The 21,858-nt window shown below is 40.2% G+C and overlaps 2 protein-coding genes across 8 annotated transcripts in view; both read left to right on the top strand.

The window, feature by feature from the left end:
- The window catches only part of grid2ipa (glutamate receptor, ionotropic, delta 2 (Grid2) interacting protein, a), a 37,224-nt gene extending 27,879 nt beyond the window's left edge, over positions 1-9,345 (top strand). For all 6 annotated transcript variants that reach the window (XM_078161321.1, XM_033644257.2, XM_078161320.1 and 3 more), the window contains 9 exons: positions 159-246; positions 731-820; positions 928-1,124; positions 1,245-1,400; positions 1,717-1,803; positions 4,113-4,242; positions 4,367-4,485; positions 4,598-4,762; positions 6,180-9,345. In XM_078161321.1, the coding sequence (XP_078017447.1) occupies positions 159-246; positions 731-820; positions 928-1,124; positions 1,245-1,400; positions 1,717-1,803; positions 4,113-4,242; positions 4,367-4,485; positions 4,598-4,762; positions 6,180-6,260 (1,113 nt within the window). In that variant the 3' untranslated portion in view covers positions 6,261-9,345. The remainder of the gene's footprint in view (positions 1-158; positions 247-730; positions 821-927; positions 1,125-1,244; positions 1,401-1,716; positions 1,804-4,112; positions 4,243-4,366; positions 4,486-4,597; positions 4,763-6,179) is intronic.
- Positions 9,346-9,825: 480 nt separating this feature from the next.
- Positions 9,826-21,817, top strand: slc5a11 (solute carrier family 5 member 11). 2 transcript variants are annotated; one of them, XM_033644272.2, is made up of 16 exons: positions 9,826-9,958; positions 11,908-12,036; positions 12,923-12,994; positions 14,562-14,666; positions 14,783-14,842; positions 14,941-15,045; positions 15,138-15,243; positions 15,355-15,435; positions 15,523-15,728; positions 17,683-17,818; positions 18,833-18,940; positions 19,046-19,196; positions 19,781-19,949; positions 20,536-20,751; positions 20,968-21,133; positions 21,250-21,817. In XM_033644272.2, the coding sequence occupies exons 2-16, from the start codon at positions 11,908-11,910 to the stop codon at positions 21,480-21,482; spliced, it is 2,043 nt and encodes a 680-aa protein (XP_033500163.1). In that variant the 5' UTR covers positions 9,826-9,958; the 3' UTR covers positions 21,483-21,817. The 2 variants fall into 2 exon arrangements, with proteins under 2 accessions (XP_033500163.1, XP_033500164.1); XM_033644273.2 differs by having other exon boundaries at positions 9,885-9,991.
- Positions 21,818-21,858: the final 41 nt, after the last annotated feature.

Below are 21,858 nucleotides of genomic sequence, written 5' to 3'. Positions count from 1 at the left end.
CCACTCCAACAACTCACACTAAAACAATGTAGATTGATTTGGAGATGAAATGTCCTTTTAATGTTATACCAATTAGCATATGTTTTTATATTTAATGATAACAGAAAGAGTCATGAATTTGTAATAAACATAGCAACATTTTTGCATGTCTTTGGTAGTTGGGAGCAAATTCTGACTATGAAAAACTGCATGACATGGTGAAGTATCTGGATCTGGAGCTGCACTTTGGGACACAGAAGCCCTCCAGTGAGTACAAGTGGCTGTATGCATATCTGCAGTGCTTTAAATGGAAGCACAGCTGAAGATCATAAGATGATATGTAAAGAATTCTGGAGTAATCAGTAAGCCCCACTCGTGTACACAGTATGTTAAAACTTTTTTAACCAGAATGGAGTATGCATCGTTATTTCCTAGCACATCATTATCCAGGCTCTTGGATCTCTGCCTTCTTGGAGTGTTATTACTTAGTCATTAAGTCGACAGTATTTCACCCCTGAATTTTGTCCGTCAGATCTGAAACAACACATCTTTTTAAAATTACTTCCCTTAGGGCTTCTCTCATTTTTTCACCATATTTAAACGGGATCTAAGTCTATTCTGCACTTGTGCTTCTTGCATTTGCTCTTAACCTGCTGCAAAAAATGTAAAATATACACAAAATCTTCATCCCCATTCATCTCTCTACTGTCTATTTTGACCTCCATTTTTCTAACACTAATCAAATTTTTAGTGCCTGCTCCAGAGCCATCTCTCCTGCCAGAAACCTTCAAGAAGAAAGATGTGATTGAAATTCTGTCCCATAAGAAGGCTTACAATGCCTGTAAGTAAAAAATTGTCAAGTATTTCCATTTGTCCAGATTTATGGGCTCATATATGGATCAGCATTAGGAAGCTGTAATTCCTGTCTATGTTCTTTTTAACCTTCAGCCATCCTGATAGCTCACCTGAAGCTGTCTCCTGGCGAGCTGCGTCAGGTGCTGATGAACATGGTCAGTGATAGGCTGGAGCCATCCCACATCAAACAGCTGCTGCTGTATGCCCCCGATGCAGAGGAGGTCAAACAGTATGAAGCGTACAGACAGGACCCCAGCAAACTCAGCGAGCCAGACCAGTTTGTGTTGCAGGTACAGACCTGGCAGGGTGTGAATGTCTGGGTTGGTGGTGTGGATTACCTGCGCCTGTGTGTGCTGTATTTTTGTTCATCATCTCTTACTTCTTTGCTTGTTGTGTGTGTTCTCCATCAGATGTTATCAGTACCAGAGTACAAGACCCGCCTGCAGAGCCTCCTCTTTAAGTGTTCCCTGCAGGAGAAGACGGAGGAGCTGAGGGGAGCATATGACTGTCTTTACAAGGCTTCGCTGGAGCTGAAGACAAGCAAGAAACTGGCTAAGATACTGGAGGTAGCCTACTGTTCAGCAAAGTACATAAAAATGAGAAAAAAGATGTTTATGGTTATTAAAGTGCTCCTTTGCAACTTTATGTGATTCTAATAACACATGGCAAAAAGCAGCCTTCCACTTGCACTGTGGGAGAGGATGTTTGTTTTCAGATTAACAGGGAAGTGTGTTCACAAAATTATGTTCAGTTTTTTCCTGAAACTTAATTTAGCCTTACCTTCATTGTTCGTAAGTGCACATGAGATATCAAACAAGCTGTTTCATTTATTTATGAATTAGTTGTTTGACTAGGTGTCTACTTGCTGCATTCTGTCTTCAGTTTGTGTTGGCGATGGGGAACTACTTGAATAACAGCCAGCCTAAAACCAGCAAGACAACAGGCTTCAAGATCAACTTTCTCACAGAGGTACATCACACATTAATGCATATTTAAAGAGAAACTATGCAGGGTTTTCCTAAAAAACAATCTATAGACAACAACATACAAAAGTAATCCCTCTCAATCATCACTTACGACCCAGTAGAAGTGTGTAGCAGTGTATTTTTCTGCAGAGACTCTGCCCTCTGCCTGTATTTTCTTATTCCTTCGTATTTTCTGTGTATGGGCGTGTACCCCCACAGCACTCACGTGAGCTCTGGGCTTTAAAAAATGATAGCAGCCAGGTGCCAGACAGTAAGTAGCACACATCCAAGAGACACCGCTGAAAAAATGCAAAAATAGAGTGAGGCAAAACGCCAAACGAGAGTGAATGTGGGGTTGGCTTTTATTTTCACTTCTGCTGGCAAACGTGTTTAGGAGAAGAAGAAGATATACTTTATTAATCTCCGAGGGGAACTTCAATATTTTTTAAATTTTGTTGTCATGTACACACAGGCCCGAAATACACACACACATGCGCAAACAGGACCTATACATGCAATAAATGGAGAGATGTCAGAGCAAGGGGGCTGCCTTAGACAGCGCCCCAAGCAGTTCGGGGTTAAGTGACTTGCTCAAAGGGGGAACTGTCTCCTCTCCAGCTACCAGTACATGCTCCATATTTTGTCCATACAGGGACATGAGCCCACGACCCTTTGGTTCCCAAGCCAAATCCCAATGATCTGAGCTACTGCCGTCCCAAATACAAATTTACAAATAGTAGCTGATATTTCTGTAATATGTCAGGGTGAATATTAGCCAGCATGTGCCAGCTTTTAGCTTGTATCACATGTAGTTGTCTGGCAGATGAAAATATAAGCAGCCAAAATGTCCCGTAGGAAAGATGCCAAATAGATAAATAAATTCATGAATACCATGTGAAATAGCCCAATATTATGTTACCTATAATATCAGTTGCCAAGACAACCTAAATATAAACTTATTTTAAGACCAGATTTTTATTATGGACAGATCTATTTATCCACAGAAGCAGTACAGAGCGTCTTACTGCCTCTTCAGACCACATACCACGTCCACACCGGTCATGTTGGCTTTAAGACATATGTATATAATTGTTCTTCTTCTTGAACATTAATGGCCATATTGACCGTCGGAAAAAAAAAAGTCTAGCTCTAACTCTGCAGAGTATACCTTTAAAACATGTGACCAGGTGTTTGTTTGTCCTTGTTTTCTTTCTAGTTGCATTATGCTTGTACAATTAAATTGACAGTTGACCCCAATTTCAAAACAACGTTTTTCCTCTTACCTTTGGTGCTATTTATCAGTCTAGATTGTTTTGGTGTGAGTTGCCGAGTGCAGAAGGAAGTGTGCATCTAGTCATGGCTGTGAGGCTTGTGCTCGTGACAGCGTGAGATAGACTTAGACTCAGACTTGCTTTATTGTCATTCAACAAATACACCATCGGTGGTATGGTATGACTTAAAAAAAAGTTAAAATTTCAAATAGTTAAAATTAAATTTACAGTGCATCACAACAGATGTAAACATTAATGGCTTCCTCTTTGGCTGAGATGTAACATTAGCTAGCTCAGTGGTGCTAGGTGAGCTAGCAGTAGATGCACACTTCCTTCTGCACAGTGATACAATTGGCGGATGTAGTTTGGTAGAAAGAAGATATTTCCAACATGGAACTGCTCACAACAAGGTCTGTGGATTATCTTGAGTAACTGGGTCATGATTTCTGCAAAGAGACATTGCTGGGTTAAAAAAAAAAAAAAAAAATTGCTTTTAGCACCACTAGCCAAGTGTCATCTAGTTCAGTGGTTCCCAACTGGTCGGTCGTGGTCCAGAAGTGGGTCGTGGGTCCACTCTGAATGGATCGCAAGTGACTTGGGAATGTGTCAACTTATAAAAAATACACTTTATTTTGAAGTCCAGTGAATATCTAGCACAGAGCTTTTATTTTGAAGTACCATTTCCTGCTGTAGAGTGAGTGACTAACAGACAGCTGCTTGACAGAGACAACAAACTAGCTTGACGACATGGTCAAACACAAGTATGACACTGAATGTATTGAACCGTGTGGACCTTGAACAAATGGCTAAGGAGAAATCTGTCTCCTGCATTTGGGTCCATCTGCTCCACACCACTAAACACACTGATCTAGTTCCATTATCATCAAGAGAAGGCAGACATCTCTATGGCTGATATTTCCCAACACCTGGCAACTCACCTAAACAATCTAGAGTGCTAAATAGCACCACAAGTAAAAGGAAAAATATGTTTTTGATTTTTGGGTGAACTGTCCCTTTAATAACTTCACTGTGTCCTCTGCAGTTGAGCACAACTAAAACAGTGGATGGGAAGTCGACGTTTCTACATATTCTGGTCAAGTCGTTATGTCACCACTTCCCTGATGTGTTGGATTTTTCCAAAGACTTAACAATGGTTCCTCTTGCAGCCAAAGGTAGATACATGTTTATCTGACCTCTGCGCCACAGCTGTAGAACATTTTTCAATTTACTGAGCTCTTGTTCAAGAAAGTTTTTCAATGGTTATAAGCATTCTTTCCTCCTCATTTCTTTCTACAGTAAATCAGAGGACTATTACATCGGATATGAACGACCTACTTACGACCATCCAGGACATTCGCTCAGCTTGTCAGAAGATGCCTGCGACTGCTGAGGATCGCTTTGCTGTTGTCATGAGTGTATCCTTTACAAAGCTGCAAAGACAGCGCTGGGTTACATAGGCTGATGAAAAGAAAACAAGTGTAGTAGAAGAGATGAAACTTTTATGCCCCTTGACTCCAGTATGTGTAGAACTTCCTGGAAAACAGTCACCCCGCAGTCCAGTCTCTGGAGTCCCTGCAGCAGAGAGCTATGGAGGAGTTCGGCAAAACTGCCTCTTACTTTGGAGAAGACAGCAAATCCACCAACACTGAGGCCTTCTTTGGTATCTTTGCTGAGTTCATTGGCAAATTTGAGGTGAGCAAAAACGATTTAAGCATGAATTTAGTCTAGCAATCCCTCTAGTCCTGCCTCTACAGTGTTACTGTCAAAACTAGTGTGTATGCATGTTTCCCTCTGTAGTTATTCATCATAATGCTTTAAAAGAAACGTCATCGTTCCTCAAAAAGCTTCTGATGCAGAGTATAAATGGCTGCAGATAAACACCTCTTTTGATTACCTCATTATGTCCTAGATTTTCTACTCTGCCACTGTTTTGTTGTTAGAAAGGCTCATGCAGTGTTTTAAGTAATGAGCACAGCCTGCATTTCATCAGAGATGTAGAGAGAGTCTGCCAGGCTACGACCGTACTAATAATGAGCTACATACAGTAAATGGATCGGTGTGTTCACACTGAGCGTGGCAGGCCCCTCAGGAAGCCAGAGCTGAATACAGCATTTTCAAAGACAAATTTAGAACAAAGCACAACATTCAGATTTATGCAGTTCACATTCAGATTTCACAATCATTCAGCCTCGATGGACAAATTCAAAGGGCTTCTTGAAATCTGTTGTAATTGTTTTACATTTCTATAAGGTTGTGTGTCCACGTGTCCATGCACATATTTGCAACTGGAGGCGCCCCCTAATGAGCAATTTATGAAATATATCCTGCAAGTTTTGTTGTGATTGCACAAATAATTTCTAAATTATAGTCTAATTTGTGTCATGCCACACCGATTTTTGGGGGGATTTGTGGCGCCCACGAGTGGTTAATTTAAGTGAAACTCTCAGGGTATGTTTCAGGTTCTTGCGTGGACGTATCCTACAAGTTTTGTGATGATTGGCCAAATGATTATGGAGTTAGGTCTGGTTATGTGCTGAGTCATACCCCTTTTGAAGTTAATTCGGCAATATCTTTTAAAGGTGTTGAGATATCAGCAAGCTTTGTGCAGCTTTTGATAAGCTTGTTCCAATAATGATACACAGAAAATTTGGTTGTAAGCAGACCCACTGTTTAGGAGGAGAGGTTTAAAAAAAATTTAAATTCAAAATGGCGGAAAATCTACTTAAATTGTTCTTCAGGCTTTTTTTGGTAAGACACACTGAGCTAGACTTGTGCGTCAAATTCCAAGTTAATCAGACTGACAGTGGGAGGGGAGTAGCCTTTCCAAAATGGCATTTTTGGGCCTTAATTACAGTGCCCTCATCAGGCTGATTGGGGTCATATTTCTTGGACATTATTATCACGGAACTTCCAGTCATTTGTAAGACATTTTCAGTGTCTAGGATGTACCATGTTACGGTATGTTGTGTTTCTTAGGAAAAATAATGATCAGTTCAAACAAACCCTTCAGGCTTGAGCCTTTTAAAATAAAAATAAATAATGACACATGCAAAACATAACAGCATATTCCACAAAACTGCTAATAGACCCTGTTGTTTCTCTACCACAGAGAGCTCTCAGTGATCAGCAAGCTGCAGAAAACCAGAAGAGCCCAAGAAGTCCACGATTGGCTTCACCACTGGCCTGGTAACACACACACACACACACACACACACACACACACACACACACACACACACGGAGATGACTACATACTTCATACAGTACATACACATGTTCACATATACTGTATACCACGTGCATAAACACATACACGCGCACAATTTTGAGCAAAAAAACAAGGTTTTATGTACTTGTGTGTTTTTGGTAAATCAATGGAGGGAGAAGCTTTGAAATGAGGCAAAAGTGTCTTTTACATCAAAGATGGACAATTTAGCTTTATACCAGTGGTATAGTATATACTGTATATGCTAACAGAGATTTGTCAAAGTCTAAAAGTGAAATGGTCTAGGCTGCTATATAGAAAACAACCTTGTTTGACAGTCAAGGTATGTGTACTATTTGACAGACAGTTACTCAGTAACATCCTGTAGGTGAAGCTTTTTTTTCTCTAAGCCTGAGTGTAAGTGTGCTATTACAGTTCTGCAGTAAAATCTTTGTTATATATCCACAAATAAGACATAGATTTACTAAAATGAATTTTAACCCAACATAGATATTTAATGAAAATACATTCAACTACTCATGGTGGTTTGGAAGAAACCACCAAAGCAGTTTCCTGTTAGTTTATATGTTGTGTATTTTTGTAAGCTGCCCACCACACTGAATGTAACATAAGTTCTTTACTGACTAAGTGTAGCTTATTTTCTCAAGTAAATATTCATCAGTCCTGATGACAGATTGTTTCATGTACTGCTTTGTATCTGTGCCTCACTGTCAGCAGATTTTCCAAATTCCTACCATGTCAGTTATAGTTTGTTTTTTTCTAAATGGTGTTGTTCTGACCTCTGATGTTATTAACATGTATATATATGAGACGTCAGTGAGAAGTTGGCACTTAGTACTTGTTTTTATAAAAGACACTTTTAACTGTTCCAAGGATCATTTTTAAGCAGTCTGCGGTCAGAAACAATAGGGATGCACTGAAACTGTGAAATCCTGCGCCAATACCGATGTTTGAAATAACAACTTGGCCGATAATCGATAGCATTTTTTGTTGTTGTTCATTTTGTTTTTGAAAAAAAAAGGAATATTTTGAAATCATTCAGCCCTTCATTACAGTATCTTTGAATGAGCACAAATTCAACCATTCAAATTTACGAAGTGACTTATAAAACCTTCTTTCACATAAACAAAACAACCTCTTTTTTATAACTGCTTCAAAAGCCTTTTTACAACATATGATATATCATAACCCCTCCCTAATATCTATTTTATTTTTCTGTGGAAACATCAACAAATTTCTCCTTCAGACAACTGTATTTATTGAAGTTTCTCCCAAAAACTGAATGTTACAAGATTAAATATGAACACATCACTAGACTGTTATAATTTAATAATAATAATAATAATAATAATAATAATAATAATGACTTTATTAAGGACACAGAGAAAGGTCCATAATATGAAAGCAGACAGTCATCTATGTACAAAAGTAAGCTATAAAAAAATACAATGTATATTTAAAAAAAGACAAGAAATAGAACACTACATGATGCAAGTTCATATAATAAAGGCATAATTCAATAATTTACCTTTGCCAATAGTCATTTTTACCGAATAGAGGCTGAATGCATCATAATGTAACTTATGCTGCCTTTAAATGGAACTCATGAGCTCATGGTTACGACATGGGAAGTCATGCACACAATATGTTTGGTGTTCAAGTCGCGAGGATGATGCTGCCAGGCAGCAGCAACATGGACACTACTGTCTGCGTCTAGACGCCACTGAGGCGAACAGTTTAGTGAGCTAGTAAGCAGGGAATGCAGCCTAGAAGATGCAAAGGCGTAATTATAAAGGGGAAAAGACAAGGCTGTTGGGAATATCAGACAGTATAAAAATATGAACAATACCTCTATACAACTAACATTACAATTTATTAAGTTACCATCCACAGAAATAAACTTCCATGGTCTCTGTCATTTCTGAAACATCAGCAAATACGTCACAACTCATGAACTCAGTTCTCTGAAAATGTCTACTTATGAGGTTGTGTATACCACAACAGGGAGGCAGTCACATGGACTCACAACCCCATTTGAAGGCAGCATCAATGCAAACTCCCTTAGCTGTTGGTTTAGCCTCCAGCTGCTAACAGCTAACATTCACTAGCTCTCCTCCCGCCAATTTTAACACTGATCCTTTGTTCACTTTGTAGAAAAAATAGGCTGCGTCCCCGATGCGTCTTTAGTGAGTTCACTGTCCTTCTGTTCCGAAGGCATCCTGGAGAAGATCTCTGTTTGTCCCATATACCTTTTCTATTGTCCCTGGGATGATGGGATGCTGTTAATAATCAAGCTCTGCTTTTTAGCCTGTGCCAAATGAATGTGACACAACAGAAAAACATCATCCACTGCCTTTGGTGAATGTCATCATATTTGCTAGCCAACGGCAGTCGAGAAGAATATCATCTGATACGATGTTCAGCTATAAATCGGTGCATCCCTAACACACACTGATCGCAGGCTGCAGAAGGTGGATAATGTGGAGCTAACAGCGGGTAGTGTGCAATATGTGAATGTTTAGCTGTGTTCCACTGTTGGATATCATACTAAATATTATTATACTATATGGAACTATAACAGAGACGTATTGTGTTTGTACTGTACAGAATGAGAGTGGATGTAAAGAAAACCGATACAGATGCCACATATGAAGCACTTTGTTACGTTCATGTATTATTTCTTTTATTGACTGTGTCAGTTATACGACTGAGAGGACAGCAGTGTCATTAAGTTTAGTGTAGCAGATGCAGCGTTTTATATACTAATAATGCAGCTTCTTCTGAGATGTGCCAGTGCTCTGTAAAACATAAAGCTTAGTCCTCAAGTGATATTTTTAAACAGTAAGGCAAATTATTACAATAAGAATAACATGCGCAGCTAGTAAAAACTTTGTTTTCTAATGGTATCAGTTGTTTTATTTCCTGCTTAAATTACAGAATGTAAACCTCTAAAGCATCGCTGTCCATTTAAGGTCTATAAAGTGTTAAGTCTGTATTTTGTATTGTATCCTAACAATGCTGACAACTATAAAGAGTGGGATGAAATCTGCTTTCGCCTGGATGTCTTGAGTTTTTAAGATTTTTGATGTGCCAACGATGGAAATTCGTTTGTCTTACAGAGAAATAATACTGCGTCCATTCGTGTATTATTGACAGGATGAGGGGGATCAAGTACACTTGTTTGTACATTTCCGTCAGCTCTTGTGATGCAGATTGTTATGTCCTTACAGCTGCTGCTGCTGACACACCTGCTATTGCTACATCCATTTTACCTGTCCTGCTGCAGCAACATCTCACATTAACATCTGTTTTTGTGAGATACACCCGTAAACAAACACAGATACAGATATTGCCCTTACCTTGTTTTAATACATCACTGCCCACATCTTGCGTGTGATTGGCACGAATTTAGATTAATTTTCGGCAATTACTTAGCTCTCCCCTTATCAGCTGCAGCCTTTATTACTCTGTAAAGAGCAATAACTCGTTTACATTTTAACTAAATGTAGTGCATGAGTCAAAGTGGAGTTTGGTCTTTTGGCGTGTGGCGGAAACTCTCAAGCCAAGCCTGAGATTCCTGGGATCGCTCTCCTGTCATTTGTGACACGCTGTGTTGTTTGGACAACTAAGCTCAAGGAATGATACACACTACTTACTGAAAGGTGAGTGGATTTACCAGACAGCATGAAGATAAGGTAAGAGGCTGAGCTGTAGCACATACTGATATCTTAACTGCTGTAAAATTTGAATAGATTTATAATTAACGATGTAAGTAATCAGATAATGTTTATGTGCCATGACGTGTGACACTGATATCTTCACATGCTGATAGAAGTGCAATTTACAGTATATGTCTAGAATTAAATATTAACCTGCTTCATCTTGTCAACAATTAACTGTCTATAGTAGCACAGCAGGTTTAAAGGGACGGTTCAGCCGCAAAATAGAAAACACACATTTTTCCTCTTTCCTGTAATGCTATTTATCAGTCTAGACTGTTTTGGTGTGAGTTGCCAAGTGTTGGAAATATCGGTCATAGAGATATCTGCCTTCTCTCAAATATAATGGAACTAAATGGGACTTGGCTTGTGGTGCTCGAAGTGCCAAAAAAATACATTTAAAAAACTTCACAGCAATGTCAATTTCCAGAAACCTTGATCTGGTTACTCAAGATCAGTCTGATGTAGGAAATGTTTGGACTGTTTGTGCTCAAAGAGCCCAAAAAAAGAAGAAAACAAAATAATTATGAAAAGCTCCACAGCAATGTCTCTCTCCAGAAATCATAACCTGGCTACTCAAAATAATCCAGACCTTACTGTGAGCTGTTTCATGTTGAAAATGTTTTCTTTCAACCAAACTGCACCTGTTAACCGTGTCACCACGCAGAGGGAAGCGTGTATCTCAACCCAATTGCCAGAAAAAATATTTTATGTTTCTGCAAACCTCAGATACGTTACATTTGTACATCATTTTTTAGCTGGTATGTTGAAACTAAACATTTCTCAACAACACTAGTGAGGTGTTAGGCACAAAAATCCTATGGTTATGGTTGAAAAAGGTCATATTTGGCTTAAAACACCAACGTCTGTTGGCACAAAATTAGCTGGAGAAGCAGGGACAGATAAAAAAATAAAACACCCAGGTTCTGTGGTTCAAATGTCACTGAGCAATGTATAGATATGCTGTTAAAGACAGCCAAATTTGGTAAAAACTGCCCAGGGTTGTTGACACAAAACGGTGTGAAGGGTCACCAGAAATCAACCAGTGTTGTTGGTTTCAACAGTGGTCTGCAGCTTGCCTTGGTTAGAGCGCTCGTCCATGAGTAGATGCACGCTTCCTTCTGCACGGTGTTAAGGTTTACAGGTGTAGTTTGGTAGAAAGAAAATAGTTCCTACATGAAACTGCTCACAACAGGGTCTGTGGATTATCTTGAGTAATTGGGTCATGATTTCTGCTAAGAGACATTGCTGTTGAGTTTTTCAAATGTATTTTTTTGGCACTTTGAGCACTATGGCCGATATCTCCAGCGACTCCTATTGACTGAAAAATAGCACTACAGGTAAGAGAAAAAATATGTATCTTGAACTGCCCCTTTAATAATCATCTCTCCAGTAACTGACAAATTGTTATATTGTGTAAATTGAGGTTAGATTATCATACTCTGTGTCTCAGTGTCAATTTAACTCTCAACTTGTCTGTGTTGGAAGAAGTTCCTAAAATGGGTTCACAATTTTTCACAACTGGTGTCTTAAAACACTAGTCGACAGCTAGTGTTTTAAGACAGCTTTTGCTTGATGTAATCGTTCCTCCTGTTCATACCGGCTATTAAGAGATCGCTTAAAAAATTAGATGACGGGACAAAATCCACAGTACTCAATCTGTGCAAAAATACCTTCTGAAGTTTATCCAAAGTTAATATGACAATTCAGCAGTCTGAGTTAGACAAATCAAGCAAGTATCCTCCAAAGTTAAGCCTTTTTAATATGTAATGTCCTCTTTTTTCCATTGTAATGAATGAGGCATTAAGTTAAAGATTAAACAGTCTTGATATTTGATTACCGTTCTCACTATCACAGCAAGGGCCAGAATATGTTAATTTTTCTGATTCCAGATGACCTTTGAAGCCACCAGCATGCCCCCTTCTCCAACACCCTCTCCAGGGGGCAAAACCACTCTGGGTACTGTGGATATCGTGGTGCTGGTAGTCTACTTCCTGCTGGTTCTGGCTGTTGGCTTCTGGGTAAGTACAGGGGGGAACAGATCTCAGTTCTTATGACCAGCATTTTTACATAGCTGACTATTTCCTGTGAGAAAAAGTAAACACTGTGGTGTATGGACAATTTTTCCAGGTTAGGAAATGAGAAGTAATGGCTTGAACTCTAAATGTACTGCACACAGCCAGGTCTAAGCAGGTCTCTGAGGGTTTCTGCTCTACATTTTCACATTTGTTAATATGTGACTACATGTAACTGTGATAAGACACACAACTGCAGAAAAGGACATTGGATGTTTTGCAGTAGAAGATAACAAGAAAGCCTTGGTAGAAGATGTGAGGAATTTAGATTTTCAGCAACAGAATATTTAAATATATTCATGTAGGATTGTTTATACATGAAGCGGTTTTAAAATGCTTTACAATCATTTTGCTGGAAATGGAATACAGTCTCCTCCTTTCCTCTGGGACCTTGCTGCATGGATCCACTCTGATTCATCTCCAAGTCTCTCAGCTGTGCTTGTTTTTGACAACACCTTGAATGAATGAACATCAACAATCATTCATTGACTTTAGCTGAATAAATTAGAATATCAACAAGCTGTGGTGCCAGATTTTAGCACGTGTTGCAGCACTTGTTGGAGCTGTCGTGTCACTTAGTTTGGGATCTGGTTCTTGATGTCTTCCAAGGTGTTGTCAATCAACCAGCGGTGGAAAGTAAACAAGTGCGTTCACTCAAATGCTGTACAAAAGTACAAGTTTGAGGTATTTTCACATAATACAACTTTAAATTATTCCACTACATTTGTCTGACAGCTTTAGTTCCTTTGCAGATTACAGTCTGTCATACCCTATTGGGATCAACATTTCTCCTGCTATTGTATGTTTAAGAGCTTTCTCATTTTTCTACCAGTCCATGTGGAGGACGAAGCGTAGCACGGTGGATGGATACTTCCTGGCTGGGAAGAACATGACCTGGTGGCCAGTGAGTCAAACAGACTGTTAGACTTGTTGAAACTAACTGTAGCGTTCTAGAGCTTGGGTCTTCAACAGGGGGTCTGCAACCCTTAGGAGGTTCTCAGAGTTACTGCAGGCGGTGGGCGTCAAATTATTGATTTGTAGTTTAACTTTAAATTAATGAATAAATAAATTTTTAAGTAAAATTTGCCTGAATATACACATTAATTTACAGTACACAAACCTGATGATAGGCTAACTGTTACCCATGAATCCTTTTGCAATCGTGAGCTAGCTAATGCTAAATCACTGTGCAGCACCTGTCCATCACAGAGAGGTGACTTGGTTAACTAACAGCGACATAATACGTAAAATATTGCTTAATTAGCTGTATTACTTTTCCAAGTGAGACACAATCATTATAAGGCAATGGGCCCCTGTGCCCACATATGCAAAGGGTCTCACCGCCTCTCCGACACAGGAACGTGGTGGTTTTGCATCTCTTTGTAGTCATTATGCATGTTTTTGTGGTTTTGTGTCTCCTTGAGATAATTTTGCATCTTATTGAGGTAACTTTATGTGTTTTTTTGGTTGCTTCATGTCACTTTGCAATCCTTTTGTGTCTCCTTGTAGTTGTGTTGTGTCTCTTTGTAGTCATACTATGTCTCTTTGTGGTTGTTTTGCCCGTTTTTGTAGTTGTTATGTGCAGTTCCTTTACATCTCTTTGTGGTCTCCTTGTGGTCATTTTGAGTCTCCTTCTGGTCTCTGCATGTTATTTTGAGTGACATTGTGTAGGTAAAGGCCAGGGGACCCCCTGGGCCTGTGGCAAGTTGGCCCATTCAGTAACAAATCTATGGCCACAATGGATAATTTTGTAAATTTTCGAGCAAGAAAGTCCAAAATACCCTCCACTTCAGAGGAGGGCTGCAACGATTAGTCAACTAATCGATGACTAATCGACTATTAAAATAATTGGTGAATATTTTAGTAGTTGACTAATCGGTTTGAGTCTTTTTTCATAGAAAAGTACTATAACAGTACCCCAAAATGCTCTGATTGCAGCTTCTTACGTTCAGATATTGGCAGCTTTACACACTCTCCCATGATGGTGAACTAAAACCCTTTGGCGTGAGTAGGAAACAAGACATTAGATTACATAGTTTTTAGGTTTGGGAGAGACAGACCGACATTTTTCAACATTTTAACACATTTTTCAATAAAATGATTAGTCGACTAATCGAAGAAATAATCGTTAGTTGCAGCCCTACTTCAGAAACAAAAAATGGTGTATAAATGAATCTGCCAACAATTATTATTTTAAAAGCTTAGTATTGTATTCACTGTAAAAGGATATCTTTATACATGGCAATTTAGGCTGCCCTACATGTTGTTGTAGACCTATGTGACTCTATATACAACACACGTAGTCGGGTGTCCCTGCTCTGTCTGTCTTCAAGCTGAGGGGTCCTTGGCCTGATAAATGTTGAAGACCCTTGCTCTAGAGCAACTGAAAAGTTAGATGGAGGCAAAATGTTCTGCAGTTCAAAGTGAAATCCAGACTCGTTCCTAATTCTGACTCTTTTATCTATATTTAGGTGGGTGCATCGCTGTTTGCCAGTAACATTGGCAGCGGGCATTTCATTGGCCTGGCAGGGTCAGGAGCTGCAGCAGGAATTGGGGCGATTGCATACGAGTGGAATGTAAGAGATTGTATCCACCCTCTGTAGACTGTAATGTAAAATCAAGTTTAATAGGAACTCAGCTATTGTTTATTAAGTATTCATATTTGTTCATATTCATATTTGGTGATTAACAGGGTATGCTGATGGTGCTGCTGCTGGGGTGGCTCTTCCTGCCCATTTATATCTCCTCTGGGGTGAGGGCGTCTACACATGAAACATCACACACATACATGCACACGCATAGTTATTTATTCCTTTCTGCTTATTTATCTTTCATCTCTTTCATCTCCAGGTGATGACCATGCCAGAATACTTGCAGCAGCGGTTTGGTGGTAGAAGAACACAGTTATTTATAGCTGTCCTGTCCTTATTTATTTACATCTTTACAAAGATATCGGTATGCTACAAACCCACAATAATTCCCCAGTGTTTCTGTGCTGTAACATGTAGTGTGAGTGTGAGTGTGTGTGTGTTTGTGTTTCTGGCCAGGTGGACATGTACGCTGGTGCTCTGTTCATTCAGCTGGCCTTACAATGGGACATCTACCTTGCTATTGTGCTGCTGCTGTCAATCACTGCTCTCTACACCGTAGCAGGTGACCTTCTTCACTCGCCATTTTAAAAACATCTCGCTTGCAAATTAGAGCTAAAAGTGCTGTTTACTGCTTGTTCTGTGTGTCACTGACTGTTGTGTGTTGTTTCCTCAGGTGGTCTGGCTGCAGTCATCTACACAGATGCTGCTCAAACTGCCATCATGCTGGCGGGAGCTCTCACCCTCATGGGCTTCAGTAAGTCAGATCCAACTGCACATGACACCCTTCCGTCACCAGCACTTTGTGTTCCAGTTTATCTGACCCTGCTGTCCCCCTGTTGAGGCTTTGTGGAGATCGGAGGCTGGGATGGTCTGATGGACGGATACGCCAACGCCATCCCTTCTGTCCGTGTGCCAAACTCAACCTGTGGTATCCCTCGAGATGATGCTTTCCACATATTCAGAGACCCGGTGAACTCTGACCTGCCTTGGCCTGGGGTCATCATCGGCATGTCCATCCCCAGCATTTGGTACTGGTGCTCTGACCAGGTACTGTAATAAAAGTGAACCTTTTTGTCTGCCACTTTTTTTTTTTTTTTTTTTTTTAATAAATAAGAGAAAATAAAGTAAGCAGTAAGTGAAAATGTCTGAATAGTATACAAAAGAATAAAATATGACAGCACAAATCAGGATATATAAAAAGACCTTAAAGGAATACTTCACCCACCAAATGGCCATTTGTATGTCAATTACTTACCAGGTGGTATATTGAATTTGTGAACAAAACTTTGTCTCCAAATATGTAGAAAATTCCTGATAAATTGAAGTCATAGGGGTCCATGTTTAACAACAGCAAACTCTGAGAACTTGTGCAGTATAATCCAAGTCTCATTTATCCGGTCATATCCTCAGTACTTCCCAAACAGACGGCCCTTTCTGACGGGGAACTGAACAGAGTGTGAAAATTAATCTATGCTTTTCTCAAAGCCAGACTCCACTGACAAAAACTGTGATTTTGCTTTGTTGGTAAAACGCAGGAGTTGCTGGTTTATCGTTGCCTCAACCAGTTAGTTTGTGTTATTGTGTAACTTTAGCATTTTAAAGTGTTGGTTCAGATTCAGCAAGTCACACAATAACTAAAAACTAACTATGGGTGCTTTCAGACCTAGAGTTGTCTTGCTTTGGTCTGAACCAGGGACTAATTTTGTCACAAAGTTGCATAATTGCCTAGAGTTGGTTCGTGTTCTCACGGCACCATTTATAAGCGGACCAGATAAAATGCCTTGTGCGAGAAAGCTGCTCTTGATTGGTCGGAATTTCCAATTGGGGAAAATCCAGGAAGTAAACCAAACACTGAAGAAGAGTACACTTGCAAGATAAATGTGACACTTTCTAATGTCACAATGGAGGGACAACTACGCAGGTTGATTTTAGCGCTGCTCATCGTGGACTATATTGCTGTCATTGTTCATTTTAGTCAAACCATACAGTTTGAAAACGAGGCACGGCTCCAACTAGAAAACAATGTTTTGATGCATTGGATGTGCTGAATGTGCATATTAAGGCAGTACAGGAGGAGGTGCACATTAATAATCCTCCAGGACTGTAACATGCTCATGTTTAACCCAAACAGTGTGTCATGTGACTGCAGTTGGTTCAGATCCAGGTCGGTACACCTTCTCACCACAAACGAACCGCTGTATTACTGTATTTGTCAATGGAGTCTGGCTTTAGGTTTTGCTTTCTGCTGAGCTCCCCATCAGAAAGCGTTGTCTGTTTGGGAAGTACTGAACATACGACTGCATGAATGAGATTATCCACTTTTTGGATTCTCAAGGGAAACAAAGTTTTCTTCACAAATAACAAGTTACGCGGGGCGAATAACTGACACCAACAGTCACTTGAGGGGTTATGTATTCCTTTAATTCTCAATTTTAACTAGATTATGTGCTGATAAACCTGCTCTCTACAGAGAAGGCTGGTTCGGACATAGGGTCCCAGAGTTGCAAACATGGATATAAAAAATGTATTCCTATTTATTTCACTTGTAAAATGTCACAAGGTCTTTCATCTATAAAAGATGAAAAAGTAATTTAATGCGTCTCCATCTTGTTTATGCTTTTCTACAAAATCCCTCTGAAGTTAAGTATGAAAGAATCTTCATCGAAAAATCCCCTTCTTAAGTATTGGGCATGTTTTGCTCCTCAAAGAGGTTAAAAATTCCTTTTGTACAATATCAGAGGGACTGTTTGCCAAGCAGCCAAACCTGAGACAACAGAGGACATGAGTAGTTTTAATGAGCTATGCCTGGCTTCTCACTTCAACACTATCAGTATCTAATGTGTGCATATAACCCTTGATACCTGCCAGACTGAGCAATAACTACAAGCTATATGATTTCCTCATCCGTTCTGATTGAATGTACTTACATACTGCTGCATCTGTTAATTTTTAACCAGCTCTTCCTGTGAGTTAACAAAGTGTCCACTGTGATTCTCTGCAGGTCATCGTCCAGCGATCCTTGGCTGCTAAGACCCTGACCCATGCAAAAGGAGGATCGCTCCTGGCTGCTTATCTGAAGATTCTGCCTTTCTTTGCAATCATGCTGCCCGGCATGATCAGCAGGATACTGTACACAGGTACGGGATGAAATGTGTGTTTTATTAATCAAGCCAGCAGCTGGGAAACCTCCTTCATATTCTCTATACATACTGTATGAAACTATATATGACTTCTGTTAAAAGTCCTCATTTTAGTAATGGGTATCGTCAATACTGGACAGACTGGTTGCATTCAGGTTGTGTTGATGAGTTGTGCTTAATGTTTAAAGGTATCCTGTGCAGTTTTTTTATCTAAATCTTAAAAGTAATCCCTCTCAATCATCACTTATGACTCACTACAAGAGTGTGTCAGAGTATGTATTTGCAGACACCCTGTCCTCTGCCTGTAAAAAACAGCTTCCAGGTGAGCTTAGGAGTGTTAGCAGCGTTACGCATCCAAGAAAAAGAAGCATAATGCACTCAGTTACGACAGGGGTCAGCAACCTTTACTACTATAAGACGAGTGATGCAGAGTTGGCCTGTTTTCTATTGGACAGGTAGGTGCCGGAAGGTTAGCTTAATTAGCTTGCTGCGTAAATGTAGCGTTCCTACAACAGCAGCTTGCAGCGTAGGAAGAAGGGCCAACTTTGAGTATGATGTTCGCAAACAGTAATCAAAACTGCATAGTAGGTTATACCTTTAAAGTTACACTATGCAGGATTGTCGGTTACTGTTTGTAAAATTACCTGTGAAATTTTTTTGCTTTTTTGTTGTGTCTCTTGGATGCTTATGGTCTGTCACCTGGTCGCTACCTTTTTATAAAGCCCCATCTTCACCTGAGAGCTGCTGGGGTACATCCCTATAAACATCAGGAACACAGAAAATATGAAGACAATAAGAGAATACAGGCAGAGGACAAAGACTCTGCAGAAAAATACACCATCTAACACTTGTAGCCAGTTGTTACTGATAGAAATGGATTACATCTGTATGAGTCTATACATGTTTTTGAAAATCCTGCATATTTTATCTTTAATAAATGATGCTGTTAAATATATTAACTGGATGACCCATGGTGGATATTTGAACTTTGGTCTTTATGATATTTTGTAGATGATGTGGCGTGTGCAGACCCTGAGGCGTGTAAGATGATTTGTGGCAACCCAGTGGGTTGTACAGATACCGCCTACGCCAGACTGGTTATGGAGCTGCTGCCTACAGGTGAGAGACTTTTTCATTTTTTACACCTCCTGTTCTGCCCTTCGCTCGCTACATACTCTCCATAGACTCACTTTTATGCCGATCTCTGTATGTTTTCCCTCCCAGGGCTGCGAGGTTTGATGATGGCGGTTATGATCGCTGCCCTCATGTCCTCTCTGACATCCATCTTCAACAGTGCCAGCACCATTTTCACCATGGATCTATGGAAGACTTTTAGATCCCGTGCATCCGAATGGGAACTCATGATTGTGGGCAGGTATGTGACCATATGTGAACAAGCAGGCCTAACACAAAATATGATCCTGGTTAGAGCATGTATGCAATATACTGCAGAACTACTTTGAGCCTGCACAATTTTAACATGTCAGGAATTTGAACACACTTTAAAAAGCCTCTCGATGGAGGGCCTCTCTGCTGTCTGCTTTTTCCACTGATGCCTGGAGTTACAGGTTAAAGGGTTATACATAATGTAGAAAATTTCATTCCCACTTAGACCATCTACAATTAAAGTATAAACCATGTATGGCATTGTAATGCTCTGTGAGTGAAATCATCCACCATATTGCGTATCAAATTATTACATTTTCTGTCATGCTCACCCAAACCATAACCCCTCTTTCCACATATTCCTACTGTAAGTAATGACTTCACCAGATTTTCTTTTCTAGCCAGCACACACACACACACACTTCATAACCAGTACAGTCATGTTCAAATGCAGTTTTCCATTCCCTACAAGCTGTCCTGAGATCAAATCTTCTCCACGCCATGTCTTTGCAGATCGGAACTGAATTATTCGGCGTTAAAAACACTGATATTTTTTTCATGTGTGTGCTGCAGGGTGTTTGTGCTCGTGCTGGTGGTGGTGTCCGTGCTGTGGATTCCCGTCGTCCAGGCCAGTCAGGGTGGGCAGCTTTTTATCTACATCCAGTCCATCAGCACCTACCTGCAGCCCCCAGTCTCCATCATCTTCCTCACAGGGTGCTTCTGGAAGAGGACTAATGAGAAGGTAAGGTGGTGATCACTCCCAAGAGTTGCTGAGTGTCGTAGATATCAGCTGTGGAGATGATCCAGAAATCATGACCCGGTTACTCAAGATATTCCTTGGACCTTGTTGTGAACAGTTTCATGTAGGAACTATTTTCCCTCTCCCAACTACACCTGCCAAATGTACAATCAGAAATAATGCATTGATATTTTTATTTATTTATTTTGATACTTTTTTAAGATATTTTTTGGGGCATTTTAGCCTTTAATGGATAGGACAGTCAAGCGTGAAAGGGGGAGAGAGAGAGGGAGTGACATGCAGCAAAGGGCCACAGGCTGGAGTTGAAGTCCGGGCCGCTGCTGCAACAGCCTTGTACATGGGGCGCCTGCTCTATCCACTAAGCCACTGACGCCCCGATATTTATTTCTAAGTGGTTACAGACGCACTTATTTAAATGTGATTTTCTGTTTTTCTTTTTTTGGATCTGAATGTAGAAATTTGACTTTACTTTTTGCGAACATTGTCTGTTGTCTCTTTGAGTCCTGATGTGATTAGATGATAAAAGCTGCACTGAAACAACTGCGACTAAATGCGTGATTGTGCTCAGGGTGCATTCTGGGGCCTGGTTGTCGGCCTGTTGGTGGGCTGCATCCGCATGTTGTTGGACTTTATTTACCCTGCACCCCTGTGCTACGAGGAGGATGACAGACCTGAGGTGCTGAAACACGTCCATTACCTGTACTTCTCCATGCTGCTGTCCTTCATCACCCTGGTTGTGGTGGTTGCAGTCAGCCTGGCTACAGAGGAGCCCAAACCGGAGCAGGTGAAGCCACAAAATCACGCTGAGTTTGAAGTGTGACCAATCTATCATCATTTGGGTCTTTCAGAGAAGTACATCTGCCTTTTTGCTATAATTCACACCTGACTAATATGAGCAGCTTTAGGTGCCAGTCAGACATATACTGATTACTTCTGAAACGTTTACAGGAAAATAAACTTGTAAGTTAAGTTTGACATGTTTTTTTTTTTCCTTCATCAGATTAGTCGTCTCACCTGGTTCACAAGGTTTGACCCAGTGGAGCCCAAAGAGCAGGTCTTCTCAGTGGAACGCAGCATTAAAAGCTTAGAGATGGTCACTAGTCAGACAAATGAGATGGGAGTCACTGAAGAGAACAGTAATGGAAAAGCATGTCATCACAGGAAAGGTGGGTCTCTGTCCTGCTTTGCCATTTAAGTTTTCCAAATGACAATATATCAGTCTTGCCAGTGAACACACCCTCTCCACTATTCAGTGTCTCTCTTTCCCTCCTGAATCATCCAGACTCTTCATCCTCCATGTCCAGTGTCCAGAGCCGGTCCAAGCTGATGTCTGCCCTCTACTGGCTGTGTGGGATGGAGAGGAGGAAGGAGGGAGATGGTAATCCCGTGACGCCTCCTCCACCTGAACAGGCTATCTGTTCTCTGGAGGAAAAGCCACGGCTACGACTCATTATCAACGTCAACCTCCTCATTTGCCTCTCTGTAACTGCCTTCATCATCGGCTACTGGGCTTAACAGGCAGGTCATGACACTCTCAATGGACACATGGTGTGTGGGGTGGAGAAAAGGGTGTGTACAGATTGTAACGTGTTTTGTTTTTCTTAAGTATGAGAAGAAGCTGCACTTTCTTCTTGCTTCAGTCTTAAAACTGACAGTAAAATAAGTGACACCATTTCCTTCAAAACACACAGTGACTTACCATGTTTCACTTGTCAAACAAATCATATGACAAATGTCGCTCATCTGAAGCATGATTTTAACACTGATGCCTGAAATTGGATCTTAATCTTGCAATCATACATGGAAGGAATGCTTAAGTCAATTTAATAAAAGCTCCATTTACACTGTCATTTGGTGAATTAATTACAGCTGAAAAACATTTCCAAACTGA

This window comes from Epinephelus lanceolatus, chromosome 18, assembly GCF_041903045.1.
Source record: "Epinephelus lanceolatus isolate andai-2023 chromosome 18, ASM4190304v1, whole genome shotgun sequence".
NCBI classification, from domain to species: domain Eukaryota; kingdom Metazoa; phylum Chordata; class Actinopteri; order Perciformes; family Serranidae; genus Epinephelus; species Epinephelus lanceolatus.
Note: the sequence above shows the minus strand (reverse complement) of the source record. Positions and strands in the feature narration are given on the sequence as shown.

Excerpts from the sequence above, each read along its gene's own strand:
- slc5a11 (XM_033644272.2), top strand. The coding sequence starts at position 11,908 with ATGACCTTTGAAGCCACCAGCATGCCCCCTTCTCCAACACCCTCTCCA. Across the intron at positions 19,197-19,780 it reads GAACTCATGATTGTGGGCAG|GGTGTTTGTGCTCGTGCTGG; the intron begins GTATGTGACCAT and ends TGTGTGCTGCAG. Across the intron at positions 19,950-20,535 it reads GGAAGAGGACTAATGAGAAG|GGTGCATTCTGGGGCCTGGT; the intron begins GTAAGGTGGTGA and ends GATTGTGCTCAG.